This window comes from Momordica charantia (genome assembly GCF_013281855.1).
Source record: "Momordica charantia cultivar OHB3-1 chromosome 1 unlocalized genomic scaffold, Mcharantia_2.0 BLBB01000001.1, whole genome shotgun sequence".
Taxonomy (NCBI): domain Eukaryota; kingdom Viridiplantae; phylum Streptophyta; class Magnoliopsida; order Cucurbitales; family Cucurbitaceae; genus Momordica; species Momordica charantia.
Genome location: NW_028275157.1, coordinates 23684725 through 23707573, shown reverse-complemented (window position 1 = coordinate 23707573; position 22849 = coordinate 23684725). Strand labels below are relative to the sequence as shown.

General features: G+C 35.0%; 4 protein-coding genes across 6 annotated transcripts; all 4 read right to left on the bottom strand.

Annotated features, from left to right (window-relative positions):
- Positions 1–2177: 2177 nt before the first annotated feature.
- LOC111015848 (uncharacterized) lies at positions 2178–7495 on the bottom strand. 2 transcript variants are annotated; one of them, XM_022291019.2, is made up of 8 exons: positions 7267–7493; positions 5612–5756; positions 5353–5521; positions 4329–4599; positions 3559–3824; positions 3250–3465; positions 2944–3046; positions 2178–2706 (listed from the first exon to the last, which is right to left on the bottom strand). In XM_022291019.2, the coding sequence occupies exons 1-8, from the start codon at positions 7415–7417 to the stop codon at positions 2645–2647; spliced, it is 1383 nt and encodes a 460-aa protein (XP_022146711.2). In that variant the 5' UTR covers positions 7418–7493; the 3' UTR covers positions 2178–2644. The 2 variants fall into 2 exon arrangements, with proteins under 2 accessions (XP_022146711.2, XP_087983503.1); XM_088127377.1 differs by having other exon boundaries at positions 3250–3824; positions 7267–7495.
- Positions 7496–9836: 2341 nt separating this feature from the next.
- On the bottom strand, positions 9837–10747 carry PSAK (photosystem I subunit K). The gene is made up of 3 exons (XM_022290939.2): positions 10534–10747; positions 10358–10441; positions 9837–10198 (listed from the first exon to the last, which is right to left on the bottom strand). The coding sequence occupies exons 1-3, from the start codon at positions 10612–10614 to the stop codon at positions 9971–9973; spliced, it is 393 nt and encodes a 130-aa protein (XP_022146631.1). The 5' UTR covers positions 10615–10747; the 3' UTR covers positions 9837–9970.
- Positions 10748–11672: 925 nt separating this feature from the next.
- LOC111015784 (F-box protein SKIP19) lies at positions 11673–14425 on the bottom strand. Its single transcript, XM_022290938.2, has 2 exons — positions 13873–14425; positions 11673–12808 (listed from the first exon to the last, which is right to left on the bottom strand). The coding sequence occupies exons 1-2, from the start codon at positions 14190–14192 to the stop codon at positions 12199–12201; spliced, it is 930 nt and encodes a 309-aa protein (XP_022146630.1). The 5' UTR covers positions 14193–14425; the 3' UTR covers positions 11673–12198.
- A 998-nt stretch (positions 14426–15423) lies between these two features.
- BRCA1 (breast cancer susceptibility1) lies at positions 15424–22041 on the bottom strand. 2 transcript variants are annotated; one of them, XM_022290985.2, is made up of 14 exons: positions 21826–22041; positions 21519–21572; positions 21340–21410; positions 20876–20989; positions 19967–20436; positions 19467–19580; positions 18064–19374; positions 17834–17934; positions 17313–17499; positions 17123–17220; positions 16900–17020; positions 16649–16814; positions 16398–16516; positions 15424–15973 (listed from the first exon to the last, which is right to left on the bottom strand). In XM_022290985.2, the coding sequence occupies exons 1-14, from the start codon at positions 21879–21881 to the stop codon at positions 15626–15628; spliced, it is 3330 nt and encodes a 1109-aa protein (XP_022146677.1). In that variant the 5' UTR covers positions 21882–22041; the 3' UTR covers positions 15424–15625. The 2 variants fall into 2 exon arrangements, with proteins under 2 accessions (XP_022146677.1, XP_022146676.1); XM_022290984.2 differs by having other exon boundaries at positions 19967–20439; positions 21826–22039.
- Positions 22042–22849: the final 808 nt, after the last annotated feature.

The window sequence follows — 22849 nt, the reverse complement described above, 5'->3', positions numbered from 1 at the left end:
AAACATCTCAAGATGTTGGTGGCATATTCATCAAGTTGCAAAGATGCACATGCCAAATCAACTGTTTTACAATTTTATGAAGTTGGATTTACCTAAAAGATGAGTGTGTAGTTGGGATTTGAATTTTTTTTGTTACTATTTTCGCTTCTTATTATGAAAAAGAGTCCTTCCTCATTGCTATACTCAGATTATGAACCCTATTTTATTTGGTCTATTTTTATTCTCTCTCATTTCCTTCATTTTTCCAGTATCCATAAACTCAAAAGCAATTTACGATGGTGTGTGCAAGGGAATATGATACATGAGTCAATTTATATTATGAATTATAGATTTCAGATGTTACAATTTGATTTTGAAGCTAGCTACGTTTACCTTGCAATAATAAGATATTAATATTGAAAGAGGGAACATGGTGAAATCGGCAGACGCTATGAATTTAGTTAGATTGAGTCTTGATATGGAAATTAAGTGATAACTTTAAAATTCATAGAAAACTTGAAATTAAAGACAGACAAAATACTGAGCCAAATATTTAATAGAAAATTAACAATGTATATATGCTTAGTGATTTTTTTTATAAAATTAATTAAGTTAAAAATACTTGGTGCAACGCACGTGGTAGCACACTAGTATTTTTTAAAATGCTGCTTTAATTTTTTAAAAAACTTCTAATCAATTACCACATTAAGTGGTCAGATTAATATCCTATAAAAATGATACGCTCAAATCTTATTTATTTATTTCTTATTATTATTATTAAGTGGTCAGAATATTGATATATATTTTATTATTATATATATAGTCCCAACTAATTGGGTAAATGGTGCTTTTCTGTCGGCCACTCGCAGTCGCTCGCCACTAGCATCTCGAGCTCCAATTGGAAGGATATTTTCCTAAAAAAAAGAAGACGGATTATTAATTTTTTGTTGTAAACACAGACAAACCAAAATATTAAACCATTTAATTCATTTATTATTTACGGATTTGGATCTCTGACCAAGAAAAGTAGTAATTACGAATTACTATTGAGCTATTGTTACGTTGGCAAAATAATTATATTTTAACACAACAGTTAAAACACATCCTTTCGAATTAAAATAAATAAAACTATACGTAGACATGATATATATATTCAAATAAAACACATGCAGTTTAATTTCCAAATAATTTTACTTCAAAAAGAAAAAAAGAGAGAGAAGAAAACTCAAGATAGTTTGCAAAAATCAAGTTTTGGCAATCTAACTTTTTTCAATGCTAAAATTAATCGACATCAGTCATCAACATGGATGAACTAATTAAACTGGAAAAGAAGAAAAAGGTCCAACTTCTGTTGGCAATAATACCTTGTTTTTGTAAACTAATGCCTCATTTGGTATCTTATTTTGATACGTCGAATTTATTATTAAGAGATTGCATGAATTTTAATTGGATCATTCGTGTCGTGTCCTTAACAATGTTGCAATTTTCAATAAGAAAAAGAGGCCACCTATGATATTGTCTAGACATAAACCTCTTAAAAACTTGATATCAATAAAAAAAAAATGTTCGTTCCTACTTAAATATTCTCATTCCTTCACCACTTCCAACACATTTTGACATTATTGATTATATTTTGATAGCTACTTATTTTGTTTTGTTTTTAATTATTATTTTAGTACTTTTTAGCTTTTGAAGGAAAAGAAAAAGTATGTTTCCCTTTTACTCCTAAACAATTTAATGGTAGTCAGTAAAGACAATAAGCATCATTTTTTTTTTTTGAAAATTTCAAAAAAAATCTCTTAAACGTATCATAATAAACAATATATTTCCTTTTTTAACCTTTTTTTCTCTCTTAAAAACTACTACATTCATGCTATTCCAATCTTATTATTGTGTATAATAGGAAATTCAACTTCAAAAATATCTAATGAATCTCTAAACTTTAAAGGTTTGTGACCAACTGTTCCAGAAAATTTAAAAACTACTTAGTAAATTTCAGAATTTTTAATTTTACATATAATAAACGAGACGTTAAAAGTCATCAAACAAACTTATAATTTTAACTCGCCCATATTTGTTTATTAAAGGCTGCTTCTTTAAGGCCCATAACAATTATGGCCATCTCTCCATGGCCTAGAGGCTAGAGCTACCAATATTCATATCACCCTAAGATATATTTAAAAGCATCTTTCAAGAAATAAATTACAAATTTTAAATCAATATATAAAATGATGCACCAAGGCATAATAATAATTAATAAAAATTTCCATGGCAACAAATTTGAGCATCTTCACCTAGATTTCACTGGGAGAGCACCACCAGCCATAGATCTTTGATTGGGAAAGAATAACAATTACACTACAAAAAGCGGATATCACCACTCTGAAGAAAATTCCGTGGGGGATATCATCCAATGCTCTACCGAAACTGATAACTTCAAGCACAAAACAGCCATGTGATATATTTTCAGAGCTTCTCTCTCCATTTTCTGTTCTTCCTTCTGATGAGTTGAGTGAGAATGACATCTCCATTTTATACATTTCTTAATCTTCACTACTATATAAAAATACCAAATCAAACAGCTACTTTTCCGCTTTTCGGTATAAGAATGAGTTAGTTTCCAACTCCTGAACACCACAGATTGCACAGATATGTCTTGTGAACATTAGGCATTCAATGGCTCCATCTCTGCTTCCTTTTCCCGGAAAGAACTCCTGGTTTCTATCTCTGTGATATAGGGTGAACAATGCCGAGTTTAAGCGTCAAATCAAATGAATTACACAAACAACAGAAGATCTACAATGAAATGTAAGATTCAAGGAGTTGGAATAGGAAATACAATTGATCACGTCCCCACTTCCCATTATGAAACTACTTGCAGTTTGAGACCAACGGTTAATGTCTCTGAATCCAATCAAATTCATACAATAAAAGGATAAAGCGCAGCGCGTAGAGTGGACTTACTTAGCTTGTCTGCAATCACCATGAGGCGCCGCTGCAGGATGGAGGCCACAAACAGGAAAATTGAGCACATACCGAACATAACAGTGATTGGGAATGCATCAACCTTCAAAGAAAAATGACAAGCAATAAATAGTTATTAAAGAGGGAAAAAAACACATAAAATGTGCAGGCAAATGCACAAGATTTCATACAATACAACTCAGTGGGGCCATCATTTAGTTAAGGTGACAACACAACAGAAAGCCTGAAGGCATTAAACAGTCTCAAAGATAAAGAAAATGTAAAGAAGTATAAGAATATACGTACATTATACAGCACAACGCACACAAAGATGTTGAGAGGAATACGGAAGAAATTCATTATGGTGCTCCTCGCCTCTTCAGGAATGTACTGGGATCTCATTTTCATAATGGATGGCCAGAATATACCCACACAAGCCTCGAAGGCACAGAACCCAACCAACTGGATGCAGCCTGAAAAAGAGATGCTCCCACCTTTCACTTCGGATGTTGCTACCAAGAACTGTTCAGAATCCAAAAAAGTAGAACGAACGATAAATAGGAAGTTTAATAGATACTTGAGATTATAATGGAGTAAGACAGTGATGACACTTACACTTGTAACTATTGGGAGAACAAGAGATGCAGCTGAGACAATGAAAACAATCTGCATATAGTTCTCCACTTTCAATGATGCGCGGGCCAGTAATCTAGATGCTAAGGAGCTTCCTAACATAGAAGCTAACATGAACGTTGCAAAGATAAAGCCATGAGGAATATCCTCATTATTGGGGCTCAGAGCAGGAGTCCAAAGGAAAACAAAGGTATACATTGAACCTTCAAACAGGGACTGAATAGCACCAAGGAGGGCAATTTTCTCATCTGATTAACAGAGAAGACAAACTAAATAAAGATGGCAATGGGGGAAAAAGCCCTTCATCCAAATAGAACATTTAATGAAACTATATGATCCACGAGTAAGACAAATTGAATGTACCAGAAAATAGAACCTGTCGCCCAAAACAAACAATCAGAACATCTATAAACATGGATGAATTTTATAAGAAATATGGGCTAACAAAATTTTCTTTGAAGTATCCAAATCTTATGAGCAGATAAACTAAAAGGCAATAAAAAGTAAGCTAACCCTCTCGATCTTTCATAACCTTTTAAGATCCCAGGGGTCCATTTTGACTGAGTTCCAAGGATAAGTAAAAATAAGAATGGGAGGACAATTGGCCCTTTTTTGTTAATTATGATTGGTTTAGTGAAGTTGGCACAGGAGATAATTTTCGAAGTCCAGATGCATGTATGATACCAAAAAGTCCAGATAGTGAAATATAATAATTTGCCCGAATAAAAAAACAAACACAGTCGGGACTCTACCAGAAGCAATAGCCACGGCTGCACCCCTGAACTGGGTGAAAAGGTCTTTGTTTTCAGATGGATCTCCAAAGTTCTCTGTCCATGATGATAAGATTATGGCCATACCAAGGGCAAGAAAGCAAGCAGCAGCATCAAAAGGTGCCACTGGCCCAAGAGACAAGGAGTCAACTAGTACGTTCCCAAAAAGCCCAGATAAAATCGCAACAAGGCCATTGCCAAGAAATATTGCCTTTGAGAATGTTATTGATAGCCATTGTTGCTCAAAGCCCCTCTGTTGAGAATAAACAGAACACCCTCAAGATGCATACTAATAACAATTAACTGTCATTAAAATTTGAGAAACACCATCATTAAGAAAGTCCAAATTGACATGAAGAAACGCACAATATATAAATTGGTATCCAAAAATTAAAAGCAGAGGTGTGGAAACAAAACTAATGATTGGTTTCGGAACTAAATTGAAAGGAAGTCTTTAAATAAGTTAAATGGTTGAAATGGGAAGATGAACTGGTAAAAAATTGGCAGAAGTTTCTCAAGATTTCCTGCAGTGCAAGAGGATGAGGGGACAAACTTTGGAGTCGAGAATGACCCAAGTATGTAAAAATACAACACTAGAAAAGCAAAAGCATACGCACTAATTCAATGTGACTATGCAAATTGTTATTTTATGTCCATTGTATAGGCCATGACATAGAGAAAAACTATCAGGAAAAATATATCGTATCCCATGCACTGACTTCCAAGTAGGCTACAAACTTCAATTGCGTCACCTAAAAACCATTATAAGTTTGAATAATTATATCCATGTCTGCAACCTTGATAACTGCTAAGTTCCACATACATTATAGGTTCTCAATCAAATTCAGTTGAAAATCATGATAGCTACAGCGTACAGACCTCCTCTCTTGATCCCAACCATTTACAGGAAAGAGAAAATGAAAAAAGAAAATTGTGTACAATGAAACATATGGTATCCAGCTAAAAGTTTACATAAACTGGGAAAAGGCAGAGTGCAATGAGTTACCTTGTTATGTTCTGCAACAAGCCACGACTCGAATGCTGAAAAGAGGAGAGAAGTGGCAATACCTCCCAAAATACGGCCCAACATCAAAACTTTATATTGGGGAGAATGCTTTGTGATGCAACTTAGTATATAAGTTATACAATACGTCACACAAGCTCTCTTTCGGCCCCTGAATTTACAAGCATGGAAACAATATTAACGTTCTTTTTCCTTTGAAAAAGCATGATGATGTTACAGAGCCCAAAAAGGGAATAATTACTGTTTGTCAGCAAGTGATCCGACAATTGTCCCAAACAACATAGAGGAGCCAAAACCAGCAATAAAAAGCTGTCCAATCTCCCCTTTTCCATAGCCATACTGACTGTAAAGATAGTACACATAAGGGCCCTGCAACCAATCCCCAGCTATTGCCAGAGAAGCATAAAATAAATACGTATCAGAACATTACTGGCCTAGAAGTCCAGATCCAGACATGACGGCATCATCTATAGAAAAGTAGATCTAAAATATGATGAGGAATAGTTTTTTTTTTTTTAATACTAACATAATAAAATAAATTTCAATGATTTCATGCACATAATTTTCATTCTATACTATGGTATTTGAACTCCACGTAAAATAATGATCAAGATAGATGACCCGTGAGACTGTGAGAAACTAAAGAAGCTAATAATATAGTTCTAGGTGAAGTAACTTCTTACCAAGCACGTTTACAGAGGAAATCAAAACTAACTAGTCATATTTCTAAACGAGTTGATGTCTTAAACAAAAAAAGAGTCAGTGTGCAGAAGGCTTCCTAAGAACTAACTTTCGTCTTTCCTAAGAACATCTATGAAACAAGATAACACCTATTCTCTGGACAAAGGAAATAAAGAGAAATGGTACTGATATTGTACAAGTAATGAATGTGCACACAAAGCATATAACAAAAAAAGGTACGAGCATATCAACCAGCTGTAGTTCTTGTAACAGGAAATAGAAATCCCGATGTTTATAGTACACATTTTATGACTTTCAGCAAAGATTTATATATATATATTTTTTGCAGCTCCGTAGTGTCTAGTAAATAAGTTCAGACATGTAAATCATTGAATATGTTGATAGGACACAGGAATCATCGCTATATCTTTGCTCCATTATCCATCCATCTGTATGCAATATTTGGCAAGGGTTCTTTAAAAAATTTAGTGTTTATTTTGTTGCCAACAGTAAGGGCGAGGACTTTCTGGATACAATGGCAATGGGATGTTTCGTTGGACATGGATATGTAATTAAACGAACAAGCAAATGATTCATTAACATGATATCTTGTGATATTTTTGACATAATAATGTCAAATCCAAATGCCCGTTGCTATGAACAATTTTTTACAATATAATGACTTATCGCAAACTACCGTCCCACTTTCCACATAATTTAGGAGTAAGAGACAACAAACTCGATGTTTATTTCATTGATAATACTAATAAATACAATCCTGCTACTCAAGCCATCTTAACCACATCTAAATTGCTAGACAATAGTAGCATTTTGCCTAAAGCTGCAGAAAACCAGCTATGCAATAGAAAGGAGCAAAAACGTAATCGTTTGGAATTTGGATAATCATTTCGCTTCCAAGATGAGAAAAACACCAACGAAGTGGCCACCAATCTATCTCCATATCAAACCCATTACTAAAACAATTACATTAAAAAAAAAAAACAGGTTCCAACAAAATGGCATACACGATCCATTCATCCAAATGAAAATCTCAAAAAAGCGTAAGAAATTAGATCAGATCCACGACAAATCACAGATACACAAACACGGTGAGAATTAACAAACAAAAAGAACAATGACGACGTCGACTGAGATCCAAAGAGTAAAAACGAGAAAGATTCAGATCTAAAGAGCAAAAGAAACTGGTAGACGTACCCATCATGAGAGAGTAAACAAGAAGGTAATTGTTCTTGAAGGAATTGAAAGCGGTGGTGGTGTTGATTCTGTCCCTGTTGGTTTTGCTCAGCTCGATAACAGCAACTATGGCACTCAGTGCCCCGAAAACGAGATAGTAGAACATCTCCATTGTCGGAGAGAGATCAGAAATTCAGAAGCTTGAGAGCTCGAAATTTGTTCTTCTCTTTATAGCAGCGCAGATTGTAAAACGACGAATGGAGCGCGATGTTTGGAGTGGAAGAAGAAAGCGGCGATTTTCCTCTGCGGCGCGGAACCACGTGAATCTCTACTGTGCTCGTATTTATATGGTCACTAATTCTTTTTTGTTGACTTTCGTTTTAGTTTGACGATCTTATTCGCGAGTGCACGTGGACTGCACCTTACCTGATTATATTTGATTTGCATTTATTAATTTATTATTACTTTTGAAGAAAGATTCGCATTAGTTTGCCTGAACCTGAAGTATGAATTATATTAAATCTAACTTTTATCCACAACTTGTTTTTTTTTTTTCATCATTTTTATTTTAGTCTAGTCTATGCATTTTAAACTTCCAACATGTGTTAAAAATAAGCTCGAGTCTTTGGCTAGAGATAATGCATATATATTTGTAAATGGAGGGGATGCATATTATTGATATTTTATTTATTATTTATTATGTTTTTAATTGGGATTATCTACATTTGTTTTTTTCGTACGTGCATAGAGATTGATGATTAAACATCCCACCTCTAAGGAATAAATGAAATGTCTTAACTGTGGAACTAACCTTATGTTGATAGATTATCGATATTTATTGTTATCTTATTGTAAATTTTAAATTGACATTAGACAGTAGCCTCTAGTCCGTAGAACCAAGACAAAGGCAAGCCGCATCGGAGCAATTTTTTGGTTATTTATATGTGTGAATATCCTTGTGGGAAGGAGAAAAAATTGGTTAAACTACAAGTTTAGCCTAACTTTCAATTTTGTGTAATAGGTTTTTGAAATTTAAAAAGTGTTTAATAGGTGTCGACTCTTTGTGCTTAATAGATTTTATGAATTTTAAAAGTATCTAATAGATCTTGAACTTTAAATTTTGTATGGTTGTTTGTTCACTATCTTCTCAAATATGGATCTTTGATGGTTTTCTCGTAACTCCCTAATGTATTATATGTAACAAGTTTTTTGTTTTTAGTCTAAATTTTTTTGTGTCATTATATCATTGAACTTTCAATTTTATATCTAATTGATCTCTGATATTTTTCAACTTTCAAGTTTGTACCTAATAAATTTGTGCATCTAAAAAATGTTCAATTAGACTAGAGTTCTATTAAACACAAAGCCGAAAATTTAAAGCCCCCGATAATGAAGGATAAATAGGTCAATTTCCCATTCAACCGACAACTTTATGAAAATAAATTAATCATCAACATTCATATAGTTCATTTAAATCACGTACTCAAAAATGAAAAGAAAATTTTCATTTAAATCATCTTGTCGAGAACCAATTTAAATCACGTTCATTCATTTATTGCAAAGGGATAATATCGTGAGATTATTTATCTAAAAAAAAAGGTCACGAAATTATTTTTCCATTTTTCTCCGAAGCCAATCACAACTAAATATATAATCATTTTGCCAATTTATTTTTATAGTGAAAAATAGCCCTACAACATCGAGATAAAAATAATAACTGTTTTTTGAGCATGAATTTTTAAAATATCTATTTTGAACTTTAAACTGTCATATTTATTTTAATTTATGTGTTGATGTAGATGTGTGCTCAAGCCACATAGGTGGGCTAAATATTGAGTAAGCAGATATTATATGGCAAAATAATAATAATGATTAAAATGATTATTTTTTTGAAAATTTATAGATTAAAATATATTACTTTTTGAAAGTTTAGAGACCAAAAATATATTATTTTTAAAATCTAAAGATTAACGTATATATTTGGAGAGTTTTGGAACAAACCTAAAAATTAAAACAACAAAATGATACTTAAACCATAAATCTTACTTTAGCCATATGGGAGAGTTATATAATTATTTATTTTCAACATTTTAATTTATGTCATATACAAAATGCTATTGTCGTGGGAGTTATGAGAAAAAAAAACAATAATAATAAAAAATTGTTCAACTGAGGAAGACAATTTTCATCTTCAACAGTAGGAAATTTATTTAGTGATCCTCCGAGTTAATTTTTTCTTTTTTCTTTTGTTATATTTGTTTGTCTCTTTCCGGTGTCTTGGTTTTTGTTAATTGATCGTGAGAGTCTCAAATTTAGCCCATCATCTATGATTTGATTACTCACTCAAAAGTTTTGCTTCTCCAAATCTTTGATCTTGAGAGTAGAACAATAGTTTATCAAAAGACCATTCGATTTGCTTTTACGACTCACCGTCACATCACATATTTATTTTCATTTTAACGAAATTAATAAAGGATAAAAGCATAATTAACATAACTGTATTTTCAAAACAATAGTAATCGGTTAAGATTTTAAAAACTTTAGAGACACGATAAAAGCATAATTAAGCCTAAAATAATATAGACCCAAAGTGGCAAAGACGGATTTAGATGGAAGAGAATACAACAGAACAGGTCTTTGTTTGTGGAATATATTTTAAAAATAAAAAGAAAAGAAAAAAGAAAAAAGTGGGAATTGGGAATTTGGAATTTGGAATTTGGAATTTTTACAGTGAACCGATGCTCTTGAGGCCAAGAACGACGCCGACGCCGATGATGTGACCGACGCTGCCACAGGCCAAAGTATCAGCGAGGGTGAAACCCGCTGGGTCACCGGTCTGTAACCCAGAGTCCCTCACCTCCAGCTTCAGCCCCGCCGTCGATTTCCTGTTCGCCGACGGCGCCAATCCGAACCTCCCCGCGAACAGCATCAGGCTCGTAGATATCACCATTATCTGCATCCATCCATCTCCTCATTAAATTACATTTACTATAATAACAAATCCTTTTAATTCTTCTCTTTTCCCAACTTGTCTAAAATTTACCAAAATATTCAATTTTGAGAGATTAAAATAAAGTTAGCACCTAAAAATTATAAGTTGAGAGTGGATTACCAAGTTTGTGGGTGAGCCAATGTAATCACCACAACGGGCACTGAGAGCGCCACCGCCCCTCCGCCTCAGTGGTTGCACCGCCACCTGCAAAATCAACACCATTTCAGTTTTCTCCGATCTCCGAGAATAAGAAGCCGACGGCTGCGGCGGCGATGGCGACGGCGACGGAGACTTACCAGGCTGCGAACCGGAGCCACCGAAACAGTGGGCTTAAGCCCACTAAACTGGGGGATGGAAGTCATCATGGTAGTTGCCATTTTGGTTGCTGCTGCTTGATCACAATTATTTGCAGACCCTTTTTTTTTATGTTTTTTCTTCTTCCACTGAGATTATACAATATATGGATTCAAGAGGCAGACGAGAGATGCTGGAATTTGTGGCCTCAGATTGGTGGATTTGGATACAGTTTTAGATCCTGCCTGCTTACGTGGCTTCCTTTTATTGGATTCTCTCAACGGATAAGGTTTGGATTGGATTGGTGTCTGTGGGCCGGGCATGGCTTCTGGATTCTCAAGCCCACTGTGTTGATTGGGCCAAATGGGCCCTCGAAGCTTTGAAAGTTCCCATTCACACCAAACCCATTTGGCCCAATTAACATCAGTGGCTATTGTCCCATTTTTACTTCTTAAAATTAAAAATATAACATTTTCTTTTTTTGCTAAGCATTCTCTAAGCAACACTTTAGTGCAACAATAGCAAAATTTAGAAAGGGAGAATTTGTAGTAAATTTATTCATTTGCTAAACAGAATATTCCAAAATTTTGAGAGTTTTGAGATAAACAAAACAAGTGAGGATTTTACTTGGTGCTTAATTGAATACTCGAGTCAAATTTAAATTAATTGTTCTCTTATTTTATTTTTTGCTTTATTAAGTTTTACAGTGCAACCCATCTGTAAATTTTTTTTTTAAAAAAAAACCCTAAAGGCTAAATATTTGATTTGAATCAATGATATACTTGTTGACAAATTCTAATAGATTATATGGACATGGCCCTCCCCGTCCCGATGCCTGTCACAGTCCCAGCTCCATACTTATGAATTATGGACAAGAAGGAATAATGATAAATATCATTTCGGCATTGCAAATAACTATCAACATAACAAATGAGAAAAATGACATAATTAATGGAATCTCTGCATAAGCTTGAAACTAAATGCATAATTGTGTGTCAATCTAAACATATCTCAACTAATTAAACATATAATATCGACTACAACATAGGAGGTTCGAATCCCCAACCTATGTCAAGCTTAAAAGAAAAAAAAACATAATATTGCATACTAATAAATAAATATAACTCCAACTCGAGCCTCATCCGTAACATCCATATCCATTAAACGAGCAAGTATATGATATCCAAATACACTTCTTAAAAAAAAAAAAAAAAAGGCCTATTTTTTTCTCCTTTCTTTTCTTTTCTTTTTTTTTTAAAGCAACTTCAGGTCATTCTGAGACAAATATAGAAAATAACACTATAATACTCCAAGACATACCAAAATTTGACAAACCAAGTAGCACAAGTCGACTAGTTCAAGTATGAAGAAACATTTTGAATATTTGATACATGAACTAGTATCTCACTACATCACATCACTTGGTTAGTTAAATTTCGATAAGTTTCTTAGAAATCCTAGAACTATCTCATATATAAACGTGACAGAATGAAGATAACAAGCAGATACTTTAGAACAAAATGGCAGTTACTTACTCGAACAGAAGAGAACTTCTCATGCAGTTCAGCAGTTGAAAGAAAGGCACCTTGATTTGCTTAAGCACCTGCTACAATGGCCGAGGGGCCGCAAGAAAAGACAGGGCCAGGGTTTTCTCACTATGCTTCTGGTCAATCAAAGTAAAAATCCGCATAGTCCGAGAAGTTGCTGCCTCCTGACCATTCATAGTAATCATCATCTTCAGTCAAGAAATCAATGTCAGAGAAACCGGAAGGATAATCTTCATCAAGAGAATCATCATCACCAAAACCATCAGTTTCGACAATAAATTCATAGTCATCCGTGGGATCATGAGGCAAGCGCAAATGTTTAATCCTTTCAGCACATTCTACCCCCAATTGTCCAACCAAATCTAAATTGAAACACTGACGCAAATCAAGGGATTCTAAATCAGGACAACCGTCAAGAATGGCTTGCAAGCCCCTGTCTGTTAGACTGCTTCCAAATATCTGAAGGTAACGTAAATTAGGCATATTTTCAGCAATGGCAATGGCATCCCTATCACAATCAATCATTCCTCTTCTGCAATCCTGACAGTCAAGTTTTAATGATTTCAGAAGACGGCAACACCGTCCAACGGTTTCCAAAGTTTTCTCTGTAAACGAACAGAGAGATATTTCAAGATGTTCCAACAATGGAAGTTTCGAAACTGCTTCAGACAATCCTGTATCCGTGATGCTATGACAACGTACAATCCGGAGTCTTCTAAGTTGATTTGAACTGCAACAAGTTAACATATGGAAACGTCAAAATCAAGGAAATATGAATTCATGATTCACGAAAAATAAAATGCGCACAGGGAAAATTATATTCACATGCAAAACATAAATACATAGACCATCAGAGAAAATTTATCCATAGAAAAGGGTCCCAAAGAATCTTCAGTACCCCATGACTTACGAGAGGCTGCTCTCCATTCTGGGAAATTTGTTTTCTATTAAATAGAAGACAAAGAGAAGAAAATTTTAATGGAATTGCACATGCTCCATTGGGATGCCTCAAATTATCGGTGTCAAGTGCAGAAGTATTTTAATAAAATATTAGACAATTCTGATTAGGGAAATAGCATTTTCAAAGGAAATTTGCAGTAATGACTGGCATTTAGGTTCCCTCTCTTATATCCGAGAGAACTGATTCTTAGCTTCACATCAAACCTGCCACCCACATGAGTGGAACAACAGTTTATGAGGCCTTAGAAAGGCTTGGAAAAAAAAAACTTTTAACCTGAATCTCAAGTGCCATTCCGTAGACTCATGTTAAGTCGCATGTATTTGATCTGAAATTGAGAGTGGAAATAGGACATCTCTGATTTACATTTACATGCATTACAGAAATATAACAGCAAAAGAACAAAAACACGTTTTTATGCAAAGATAGACCAAAAATATTTGAAATTATAAAGACTAAACAAAATAAGTAGAAAAGTCCAATTGCAAAATAAGATTTAAACCGCAAATACAAGATGCAATGGCGAGAATATCGAGAGAGATTCAATTAATGTAGAATTTTCGTTTTGTCTTTACTATCACAGCAACTGCACAAGGTTTCAGGTTGATTGCTCAATAGTTATAACAGAATCAACTTAAAGAAATAATGAAGCTACCGTATCTATGCTTGTATGAAGGGATTGTATCTCGAGAGTATGTACGCGGTTTCATAGTACGAACCGAGAATTTACCGGTGAATAGAACACTAAGAAGGCTCGATGGCGAAAAACAATTCCAATAAAATAGATGAGCAGATAAAAATAAGCGAGTGGAACAAGAACAAGAACAAAAACATACCTCTGAGTGATATATTGGAGCAACTCATTGGTGCCAAAGTACTGAATGTTGATGTCGATCAGTTCGCCACAACTACGGTCAACAGCCTGAATGCACATCTGCTCCAAATCGTAGTCCATGTCCCACTCACCCATGTTGTGCATATCGACGACACGCCACATGAGAGGGTCCTTACAGATCTTACGCCACAAAGAGCAGACGCTCTGCGCGCTCGAGAGGATTTCAATGGCGCCTAGCTTGAGAAGAATCATGGACGTGATGTCTGCAGGCAGTTCAAGCCAGTTCCTCGCTTCGTCTCCGGAGATGGGGTTCGACTCCATGGGAGAAGAAACAATTAAGAGAACACCGTGTCCGTGTTTTTTCTCGGGAAAATTCAGAGGAATTTTGAGATGGAGACGGGGATCATATCCATGACAATTGAATTTACTAGGGTTTGGCTGTCGTCGTTTGTACTCGTGAACTCGGGGAAGGCTCCTCGCGGTCGCGGCTACCGTTTGGCATTGGGGATTTTTTTTTTCGGGTCTTCGGGCCGAAGATTCGGACCGTTGAGATCCATAATCGGACTCGTATTAAATAATATAGAATCTCTGGAATATCCACATTGGTTATCGATATTTTTTAAAGAACAAATAAATTATAACAAATGCCACCTTAATCTAATTCCATTAGTTAATATATGTATTTTCAACTTTATGTACGAATTTTTTGTGTATAAAGTTCTAAAATGTTTTTTTTTAATATCCATAAATATTTAGACCAGCTTATACATACCTCGACTAATCTAATAAGACAACCACCTAGTCTAAAAAATCAATATCGAGAAACATAAAGAAATTACTAATTTCTTAAGTAGTGGCCAATTTTGAACAAAAGTACATATTTTGAAACATCAAAGACTAATTACTCTAAATCTCAATGACAAGAGGTGCTTTTTTTCACAACTTTATAATTGGTATTTAAGTTAAAAATTCATTGAAATAACCACCTAATTCTTATATTTTAAAATTAGTAATAATTTAATCCTTGAATTTTACTATGTAATAATTTAGTCTATATAATTTAAAATTTATAACAATTTAATCTCAATTTGAAAAATCAAATCAAATTAAACATTTAATTTTTGTTATGTAACGATTTAATATTTGAGATGATAATAAATATCTTGTCTACTATCTTATCTATGCTCAAATCGGTAAATATGAGGCATAAAATTTGTTTCAAGCTAATTCAAAACTTATGATCAATTGTATATCAAAAGACCACTTTTAGATAACTTTAAATCAATTTTGAACTTGTTATTTATGGAAAATACATCAAAAGAAATTTTATTTAAAAAATCCAAAAAAGTATTTGCTACATCCACCTGCCAAACTAAATCACCAGGGGAAGGGCAAAAAAAAGAAACACTCTCTTTACCTCATCATTTAGTTCAAATATATAAGATTTGCTAAACAATAATCTTATCCTAAAATAGAATAAGAACTAAACCAAGCGGGAAAAACCATCAAATAGCAAATATGAGTTATAAATCTACAAGAATAAGAAGGAATAGAGAAGCAAAGAACACTAAATACATTTATAAAACAATAGATACAAGATCTGTATGACACTATTGCCACAAGGTTTATGATATCATAAGGTATTCCCTGAAGTGCTTATTACCAGGTGATTTTCTTTGGTATAGTCCTAGAGTGTTGCTGAAACATAAGTGAAATGAACTGAGCAGGAAATGTGTACTTACATGCTAGATATGTTACTCCACAAGACTTGCTAATTTACTGCCTGCAATTGAGTTCAAAAGCCACAAATTGGTTGCAACTTTGGCTGCAGCTGACTTGGCAAGCAACTCGGCATCGGAATGCCTGCAACTGATAATGTTGGTCTTTTCGCTCGGATTTGATTGATCAGGAAGCTCAAGACTGTAAACGATGAAAACTTGGGAGTTGGGTGAAGAACAAGGGATGTTTTGGTTGCTTGAAACTGGTTTTCTAAGGAGAATAGTTCCTCCAGCTGCAGTCACAAGTTGCTGGAGATATCCTTTGTATGAAGGTACGAAATCCGCTGTAAAGAAGAACTTGTAACCAGAAAAAAGTTTTGGTTCCTGCAAATAGAACACAACTGTTAACCGTGCACAATTCTGGAATCGCCTATGTCAATATTTATTTGATACTTCAAACAAAAACTGGTCACAGTTCTGAAATTTTGCTTTGTTGCTAACATTTCATATACACCAGCATGCTTGAAAAAAAAAAAAAACAAACAAACCAGCATACAGAATGCGATTCACACAACAAGAAATGTGTGAAGACAAGGCATAGGAAATAGAATAAGAGACAAAATTTAAACCCGGAGTAAAGTTCTAAAGATAGGATTGCAAGCTTCATGAAGAGAATATAAGTAATTAGAAACAATTGTCATATGATTCATATTACTTAGCCACTAAATAAACTCAGCACACAAATGCGATTCACTGCATAACTATAAATAAATATATGATATCATTACGCGCAGGCAAAAGGACTAACATTGTTCAGGACTCTCAATCTTCCAAGTTGAGGGCCATCTCTGATTCCATGGACGTCGAGAGTAATCTCAAAGCGCTCTTCCTCTATATGTTCCATGGCTTGTGCACAAGCCTTAATCCCTGCATATCAACAACGAGCAAGAATGTATCACATGTACAATTCGTGTCAGCATATGTTATTACAAATTATTGTTAATATCATGAAAAAGTAAAACTAAAACCTAAAATATCGTGGATAGATAGAGTACATACATTCAATACCCAATACCCATTTTCCCTTCAAAATACCCATCAAAATTTTGAGGGTTCTTTTACATGCCCCGTTTTCATCTGTTGATGCAATAATATGTGTAACGCAATCATCCCATTTTTGTAACACTGTAACTCCAGATAATCTCTGAAATTCCGCAACAGCTTCCTGCAATTCCAACCATCAGGAGACTGAAATTCAGGTTGGGAAGAAAAAAGCACCACATGAACTATACAAAAAATAAAATTGTTACCCTCTCTGCCATGGTGAGAGCTGAACAGCATATAACCAACTTTTTAGATGATTCACGAAACATAAACCTTCCATTATTGCTGATCTCACGCGCAACAGCTATACATTTAGTGTTCGACTGTCTGCAAATGAGAAGGCAACAAACTGAAGCATGTAGAAGACTGTAGTAATTCAAATGCACACCGGCCAAGAGTAATTTCCCAAATCAGCAAATATTGACATACCGCTTTGGAGTGCAGCTGCTTTTCCTTTCTTGATGTCCCGAACCTTGGCTTGGCAGTTTAGAATCCGGATGAAGAGGGCATAACATCACAAAATTTTCCTGTTCAAGCGAACAGAACATCAGATGATGGATATAAAGGAAAGATGTCTGCAAGAGTTTCTGTTCTAAGAACTCAGCCACGTAGCACTTACAGTGTCCCATTGACATTGAGGCATCAACTTTGCACAAGAAACATGAAAGCTCTTCCGACAACTCTTCTCATAACACCCAAGAGCAGCCCCCTTATTTCCACAGCAATTACATTTAATTCTCCGACTTCTACTGAGCTCAGCTTCAAGGTTAATCGCAATGTCGCCATCAAAGTAAACATTGGGTGCCCTGCACATTCAAAATGACGATTTAGATGTTCTGCACCCATACAATAAAGCAACATGGCAATGATTTTCTAGCCCATCCATGCCATGGCCCCATTTGTATAACATGTGAAGTAGTTTAAGAACCCCCTTACATAAAGCGACCTGTAAATTAACCGCAAGAAAATCTGGTGCATTTTTCTCAGGTTAACATGCTCAACATTTCCTTGGTGTGTAAAGAATTTTCAGTATACTTTTGAAATTTAAAAATTGTATTATTATTCATTCAACTGCAGTTTCTATGTAAGTAAACACAGAAATTTGTAATATGGGTTGCAGAGTGTGAAGGGTTCTTTTACCATTCAACACAATTCCAGTGTGCATGTATGACCTTTGAGTTTTTAGTATCATCTGTCTCAATCGGCTTCCCATTGAAGTAGTGGACCATTCTTCCAGAAACCTATTTCAGAGGTTCATGAAAAAGTGGTGTTTAAAGCAATCTAATGCAGAAACAATTCGGGAAATAGACAGGTGAAATTGCAACAATTAGAAACAGATGAAAGTAAATGAATAGGCGTGGTTGATCTACCTCTGACTCTTTTGATGAGAGACAGAAAGCACAATGAAATTTATTGTCCAATCTGTCATGCTTTTGCGAACAAACTCTTTTGGCAGTAGAATCCAGGTTTTTTTCATCGGTACTGTATTGGAGATTTTCAGAGAGCTGACCGCAATTTGCCTGAGCATCGACCTGCTTCTCTTGAATGATGTTATCATAATCACTACTATTTAAGCAAACAGTGGAACTTTTCTCTTGTTTCTCATGTGCCCTTTTATTACCAGTAGATGTAGCAACTGCAGTGGGTAAACAAGGAATAGCACTATCAACGGGCTGATTCTGATTGAGAGATGGTTTCTCAAGCAGTTTGTCGTCCACTGAATCCAGCTTTTGTTTCTTAGACTTCCTGCAGCAGTCGACCACCCGCTGGGCTCTGCAGGCTCCACCATTCTTGGGACTCTTTTCAGGGAATTGATTAATCTTTTCCACATCTGTAAAAGCTGATATCTCGGTTCCAAATTTCTCGAGACCATTATTTGGAGTTCCTAAACTAATGGGATCGGCAGGAACATTTTCAACAACCGCCTTATTTGCTTCAATACCAAAGTGCACTTTCTTGCTGGCTTTGCCATTCTTGCGACTCTTTCCCTGGGATTGACTAACCTTCTCAACTTCTGGAAAAGTTGATGCCTCGGTTCCAAAATTCTCACGTCCACCATTTGGAGTTCCTAAACTAATTGGATCGGCAAGAACATTTTCAGGACTTGCCTTATTTACATCACTACCAAAGTGCGCTTTCTTATTGGCTCTACCACTCTTTCGACTCTTTCCCGTGAATTGCCTAACCTTTTCTACTTCTGGAAAAGCTGATATTTCGGTTCCAAAATTCTCAAGATCACCATTTGGAGTTCCCAAATTAATGGGATCGGCAGGAACATTTTGAAGAGTCCCCTTATTTGCATCAATACCAAAGTTCATTTTTTTCTTGCTTTTGTTACCACTTTTCAAACTACCAAAGCTATCGCTGACCCCGTGCTCCTCCTTTTGACTCAAACATTTGGTCTCCTTAGCTAAATGGGAATGATTCCCAACAGCTGATTCTACAGATTTTTTAGCACACTTCTTCAGTGCAGTTTCGTTCTTCTTCCTACCTCTTTTGGTAAGTTTCGTACTCCCATGCTGACTTTTAGTACCGTTGTTTTCCAGAGGCGGCACATCAGATACCACCACGTCCAGGATACCACCACTTTGATTACAACTTCCATTTGGATTTTGATTGCTAGTTTCTTCATTAGGTGCTGCAGCTAACAATTTTATTTCAGTTCCAGCAATATCTTCATCCTGCATATATTGATGGCATCAATTAAACGTAATGTCTGGGGGGAATTCTGGTAGATGTCTGACTTCAGATGAGAAAATGAAACTTTTTATACCTGCAGTTTAAAGGGACTTGAACAAAGCTCGGGAGAACAGGCTCTCTGGGTCCATTCAAACATTTCACTATCGAAGAGATCCAAGTCATAGGATGTCTTGCCACACACTTCCTCCTACATCAGGAAAACAATATTAATAAACAAGATTAGACTTGAAATTATTTACTATCTTTGTTTCTTTCTCCTTTTCTAATAAAATAAACATCAAGTTCGTAGGCTGCCACCGGCCCACATAAGACATGAACATGAGAAGTTGAACAGGTATATCCTGCAGCCTATATCAAGACTTAATAGTGGTTTTGATGTCCTGCATTTTTAATACTGGTTTTTCTTTTTCTGAAATAAGCTTTCAAATTAGTTGTACAAGAGTTACATTACTTTAAATGCAGCAGACATTGCAACTACATGAAAGTTTTAAGATTGTTTGCATACTTTGTTTTGTACTAGCTTACTAATCACCCACAACGATAAAATACACAAGATGTTTCCAGTAAACTCACCACTGTGGGCTTTGAAGGGCTTTCATCCAGTGAATCCTTGATATCACTGAAGGAAAGACCATTCGTTGTCATTGAGTCAGTAGGTTGATCCACATCAGAATGCTGATTTGACTTTTCATCTTCGTCATCTCCTTCTCTCAACCAAAAGAAAGGTGAAAGAACTGGCTGACCTTTATCCTCCAAATCAATTGCATTTTTTCTTGGTTCTTCATCATTCACCACATTAAGACTACTTACTAACTTTGTAGGTCGGGTTGGTGTTTCTGAAAGGGGACATTGCGGCACCTGAACCCTCTTCTTTCTTGGAAATGAAGGTTTCACAGGGGAAGAATCAGAAATCTTCCGCTTGGATTTTTGTAATTTTTGTGAACCTTTTTTCAAAGTTCTTCGTTTATAAGCTGTGATCTCACCTTTCTCCTCATTAAGCCGTTTTGAACCGTTGCAACCACCTTCGTCTAGTTTGTCCCCATCTTCTGTGAGGAGTAGCAAAGAAAAAGAGCGTGTTTAGAAATTCTGCCAAATTTTAATTTAAAGACAGAGCTAGACCTCACTCTGACTCCACCACATCCTAAATCGATCTAGGTTTTTTTTTTTTTTTTAATTCCTAAATCCATCTAGTTAATGGCTAGAACTTATGGAAAGGTAAAAAACCAACATGTATAAACTTTGGACGGCAAAATAGTGGTTTTTTTCTTAAAATAAAGGTTTCAAAATATTTGTCATAATCCGATTGAAGGAAGATAAATTAAAGAACCTAACACAATCTTGATATCTTCTCTTCACTGTACTAGGAAGAGAAGAAATGAAAACGTCTTCTCTTGATCTCATTGCATAAGTTGCATTACGAGTCATAGAGCTACAGTAACAAAATGAAATTGTTTTTTCCATGTTCATAGACTATGGTCTTACCAGATAATTTAGTAGAAGACAAATTCTGAGTAACAAATATATTAACTCCCGAAGCGACTTCCATGTTTTTGTAAATGCTCACCAAATTATCCATGTGCGGAGCAGGGCGAACTTCTGCAGACAAGATTGTTGACGCCAAGAATAACATTAGTAGACCTAGACATCGCATAATTAGACGGCGACCATACTTTTGATGAATAACACGCGAATTCTCCCTCTTAGAAGTATACTTGTTTATCATGCCATTTTATTATTACCTAATGAATAAGAAAGTCTGAATATGGGAAACAACGATACTTCTTTAATATATATGCATGTGTGTGGAAATATAGATATTGGAAGACAGAATGAGAAGAGTTGCAGTATAGTCGAATGAAAAAAAAAATGTAAAAATTCTGACCGCTTGTTCTAAAGGTCTCTACTAATTGGCAGTTTGAGACATCCAAATGTAGAGAAAATCATACCTCTTCGCCGATAAGGCACCTTACAAACTGGGCAGTTTGAATCCGATTTCATAGATTTCTCTATACATGCACTGAAATTGACAACAAATAAGAGTTTATTAAACCATAGGATTCCTTCGGCTACCGCCTTCACAAACCAATTAAACAGGAACGGAAATCGATTGTGTTGGGAGGCTTACTAGCAGAATACGTGGTTGCATCCCAGTGAAGCGGCAGAGTTCAAAAGACTCAAACTAAAGAGAATTTCCAGCAAAATTCACGATATAAGTAGCGAAAAAAGATGAATGCACATAAATCAGATGAACATACATCAATAACAAACAAATCCATGTGAGCATAAGCGCCATCTTAAGGTGTTAAATTAAACGATTCGACATACTTCTCTTCCGCATTCCATTACAATTTTTGTTAAAAATCAAACACGAATAGAAAAGAGTAGAGAGATACAGAAAATTAAAACATTGAAGAAATTGAGAGGAGGGTTACCAAATTGGGCATTTGAGCTCCCTTCCCATCTTCTCCAGGTGGCTGAGATCCGCCATCGAGAGAAACGATAAATAATAAGATACCTTAGCAAGATGATGCCCAGAGGGAGTGAGCTGAGGAGCAGAGGAAATGGCGGCTATGGACGAAAACGAAGAAGATGAAGAAGAAGAAGAAGAAGAAGGCTCGACAGTGGCGCGATACTGGATCTTCTATATATATGGTCTTTGAATTTTTACGCCAAGCCCACGCGCGCCTGTTTTTTTAAATTTTTTTACTTTTTTCTTCAGACTGTTTCGCGGGTTATGAGAACTTTTATAATTTCCTCTCTCTTATAATCTTATTAATATTTTATATCACTGGCCGCTCGTGACTTGCCACGTGGACGACGTTGCCACGGACGCAGAAATCTTGCGCGAGAAGTTTAGGAGCTCCCGGATTAAATTTTTTGGAAATTTTGCAAAAATTCACCCGTGAATTATGAAATATCAAAATTGTTACCATCAAACTCTTTAATTTTAATAATTTTTTTTTTTAGAAAATAAGAGACTTTTATTAAGGAGTAGTATTCCCCGGCTAGCGAATTAGGGAAACAAAAAACCCAACGTATACTTTCCTCTAATTTGAAAGCCCGACAAGCAAGATAGTGGGCATAGAAACTCTTTAATTTTAATATTAATAAAGTATTTATTTTATTTTCATTTCCAACTAATATTCAAAACAAATTTGTTTAAATTAAATTCATTTTAGACGTCACAACAATTTGAAAGTTGCGCTAGTTAAAATATTTGTCATATTTACAAATATAACGACAACTTTTAGATTTAGAAAATATGATAAAATTTGATCCTTTTTAGATTTTTAAATACATAAATGGTATATCAACATTCATATCGTATATATCATTGGTATATCAGTACTCTAAGTATATTGATATTATTTATTTCTTCAACAATACAAACAAACGTTATATCAATGGTATACCATATAACAACATTTATATAAAGTATACAAGACAGACATTCAA

What these genes read in the sequence shown, in the direction of transcription:
- LOC111015848 (XM_088127377.1), bottom strand. Translation starts at nt 7,417, where the DNA reads ATGGAGATGTTCTACTATCTCGTTTTCGGGGCACTGAGTGCCATAGTT. An exon ending in TGTTTACTCTCTCATGATGG is followed by an intron (nt 5,757 to 7,266) that starts GTACGTCTACCA and finishes CTCTGGCAATAG; the next exon opens with CTGGGGATTGGTTGCAGGGC. An exon ending in GGATCACTTGCTGACAAACA is followed by an intron (nt 5,522 to 5,611) that starts GTAATTATTCCC and finishes TTGTAAATTCAG; the next exon opens with GGGCCGAAAGAGAGCTTGTG.
- PSAK (XM_022290939.2), bottom strand. Translation starts at nt 10,614, where the DNA reads ATGGCAACTACCATGATGACTTCCATCCCCCAGTTTAGTGGGCTTAAG. An exon ending in TGGCTCCGGTTCGCAGCCTG is followed by an intron (nt 10,442 to 10,533) that starts GTAAGTCTCCGT and finishes TTGATTTTGCAG; the next exon opens with GTGGCGGTGCAACCACTGAG. An exon ending in TTGGCTCACCCACAAACTTG is followed by an intron (nt 10,199 to 10,357) that starts GTAATCCACTCT and finishes GGATGGATGCAG; the next exon opens with ATAATGGTGATATCTACGAG.
- LOC111015784 (XM_022290938.2), bottom strand. Translation starts at nt 14,192, where the DNA reads ATGGAGTCGAACCCCATCTCCGGAGACGAAGCGAGGAACTGGCTTGAA. An exon ending in CTCCAATATATCACTCAGAG is followed by an intron (nt 12,809 to 13,872) that starts GTATGTTTTTGT and finishes AACTTGTTGCAG; the next exon opens with TTCAAATCAACTTAGAAGAC.
- BRCA1 (XM_022290984.2), bottom strand. Translation starts at nt 21,881, where the DNA reads ATGGCGGATCTCAGCCACCTGGAGAAGATGGGAAGGGAGCTCAAATGC. An exon ending in TCTCATCAAAAGAGTCAGAG is followed by an intron (nt 17,935 to 18,063) that starts GTAGATCAACCA and finishes CCTCTGAAATAG; the next exon opens with GTTTCTGGAAGAATGGTCCA. An exon ending in AGCAGCTGCACTCCAAAGCG is followed by an intron (nt 17,021 to 17,122) that starts GTATGTCAATAT and finishes TCTCATTTGCAG; the next exon opens with ACAGTCGAACACTAAATGTA.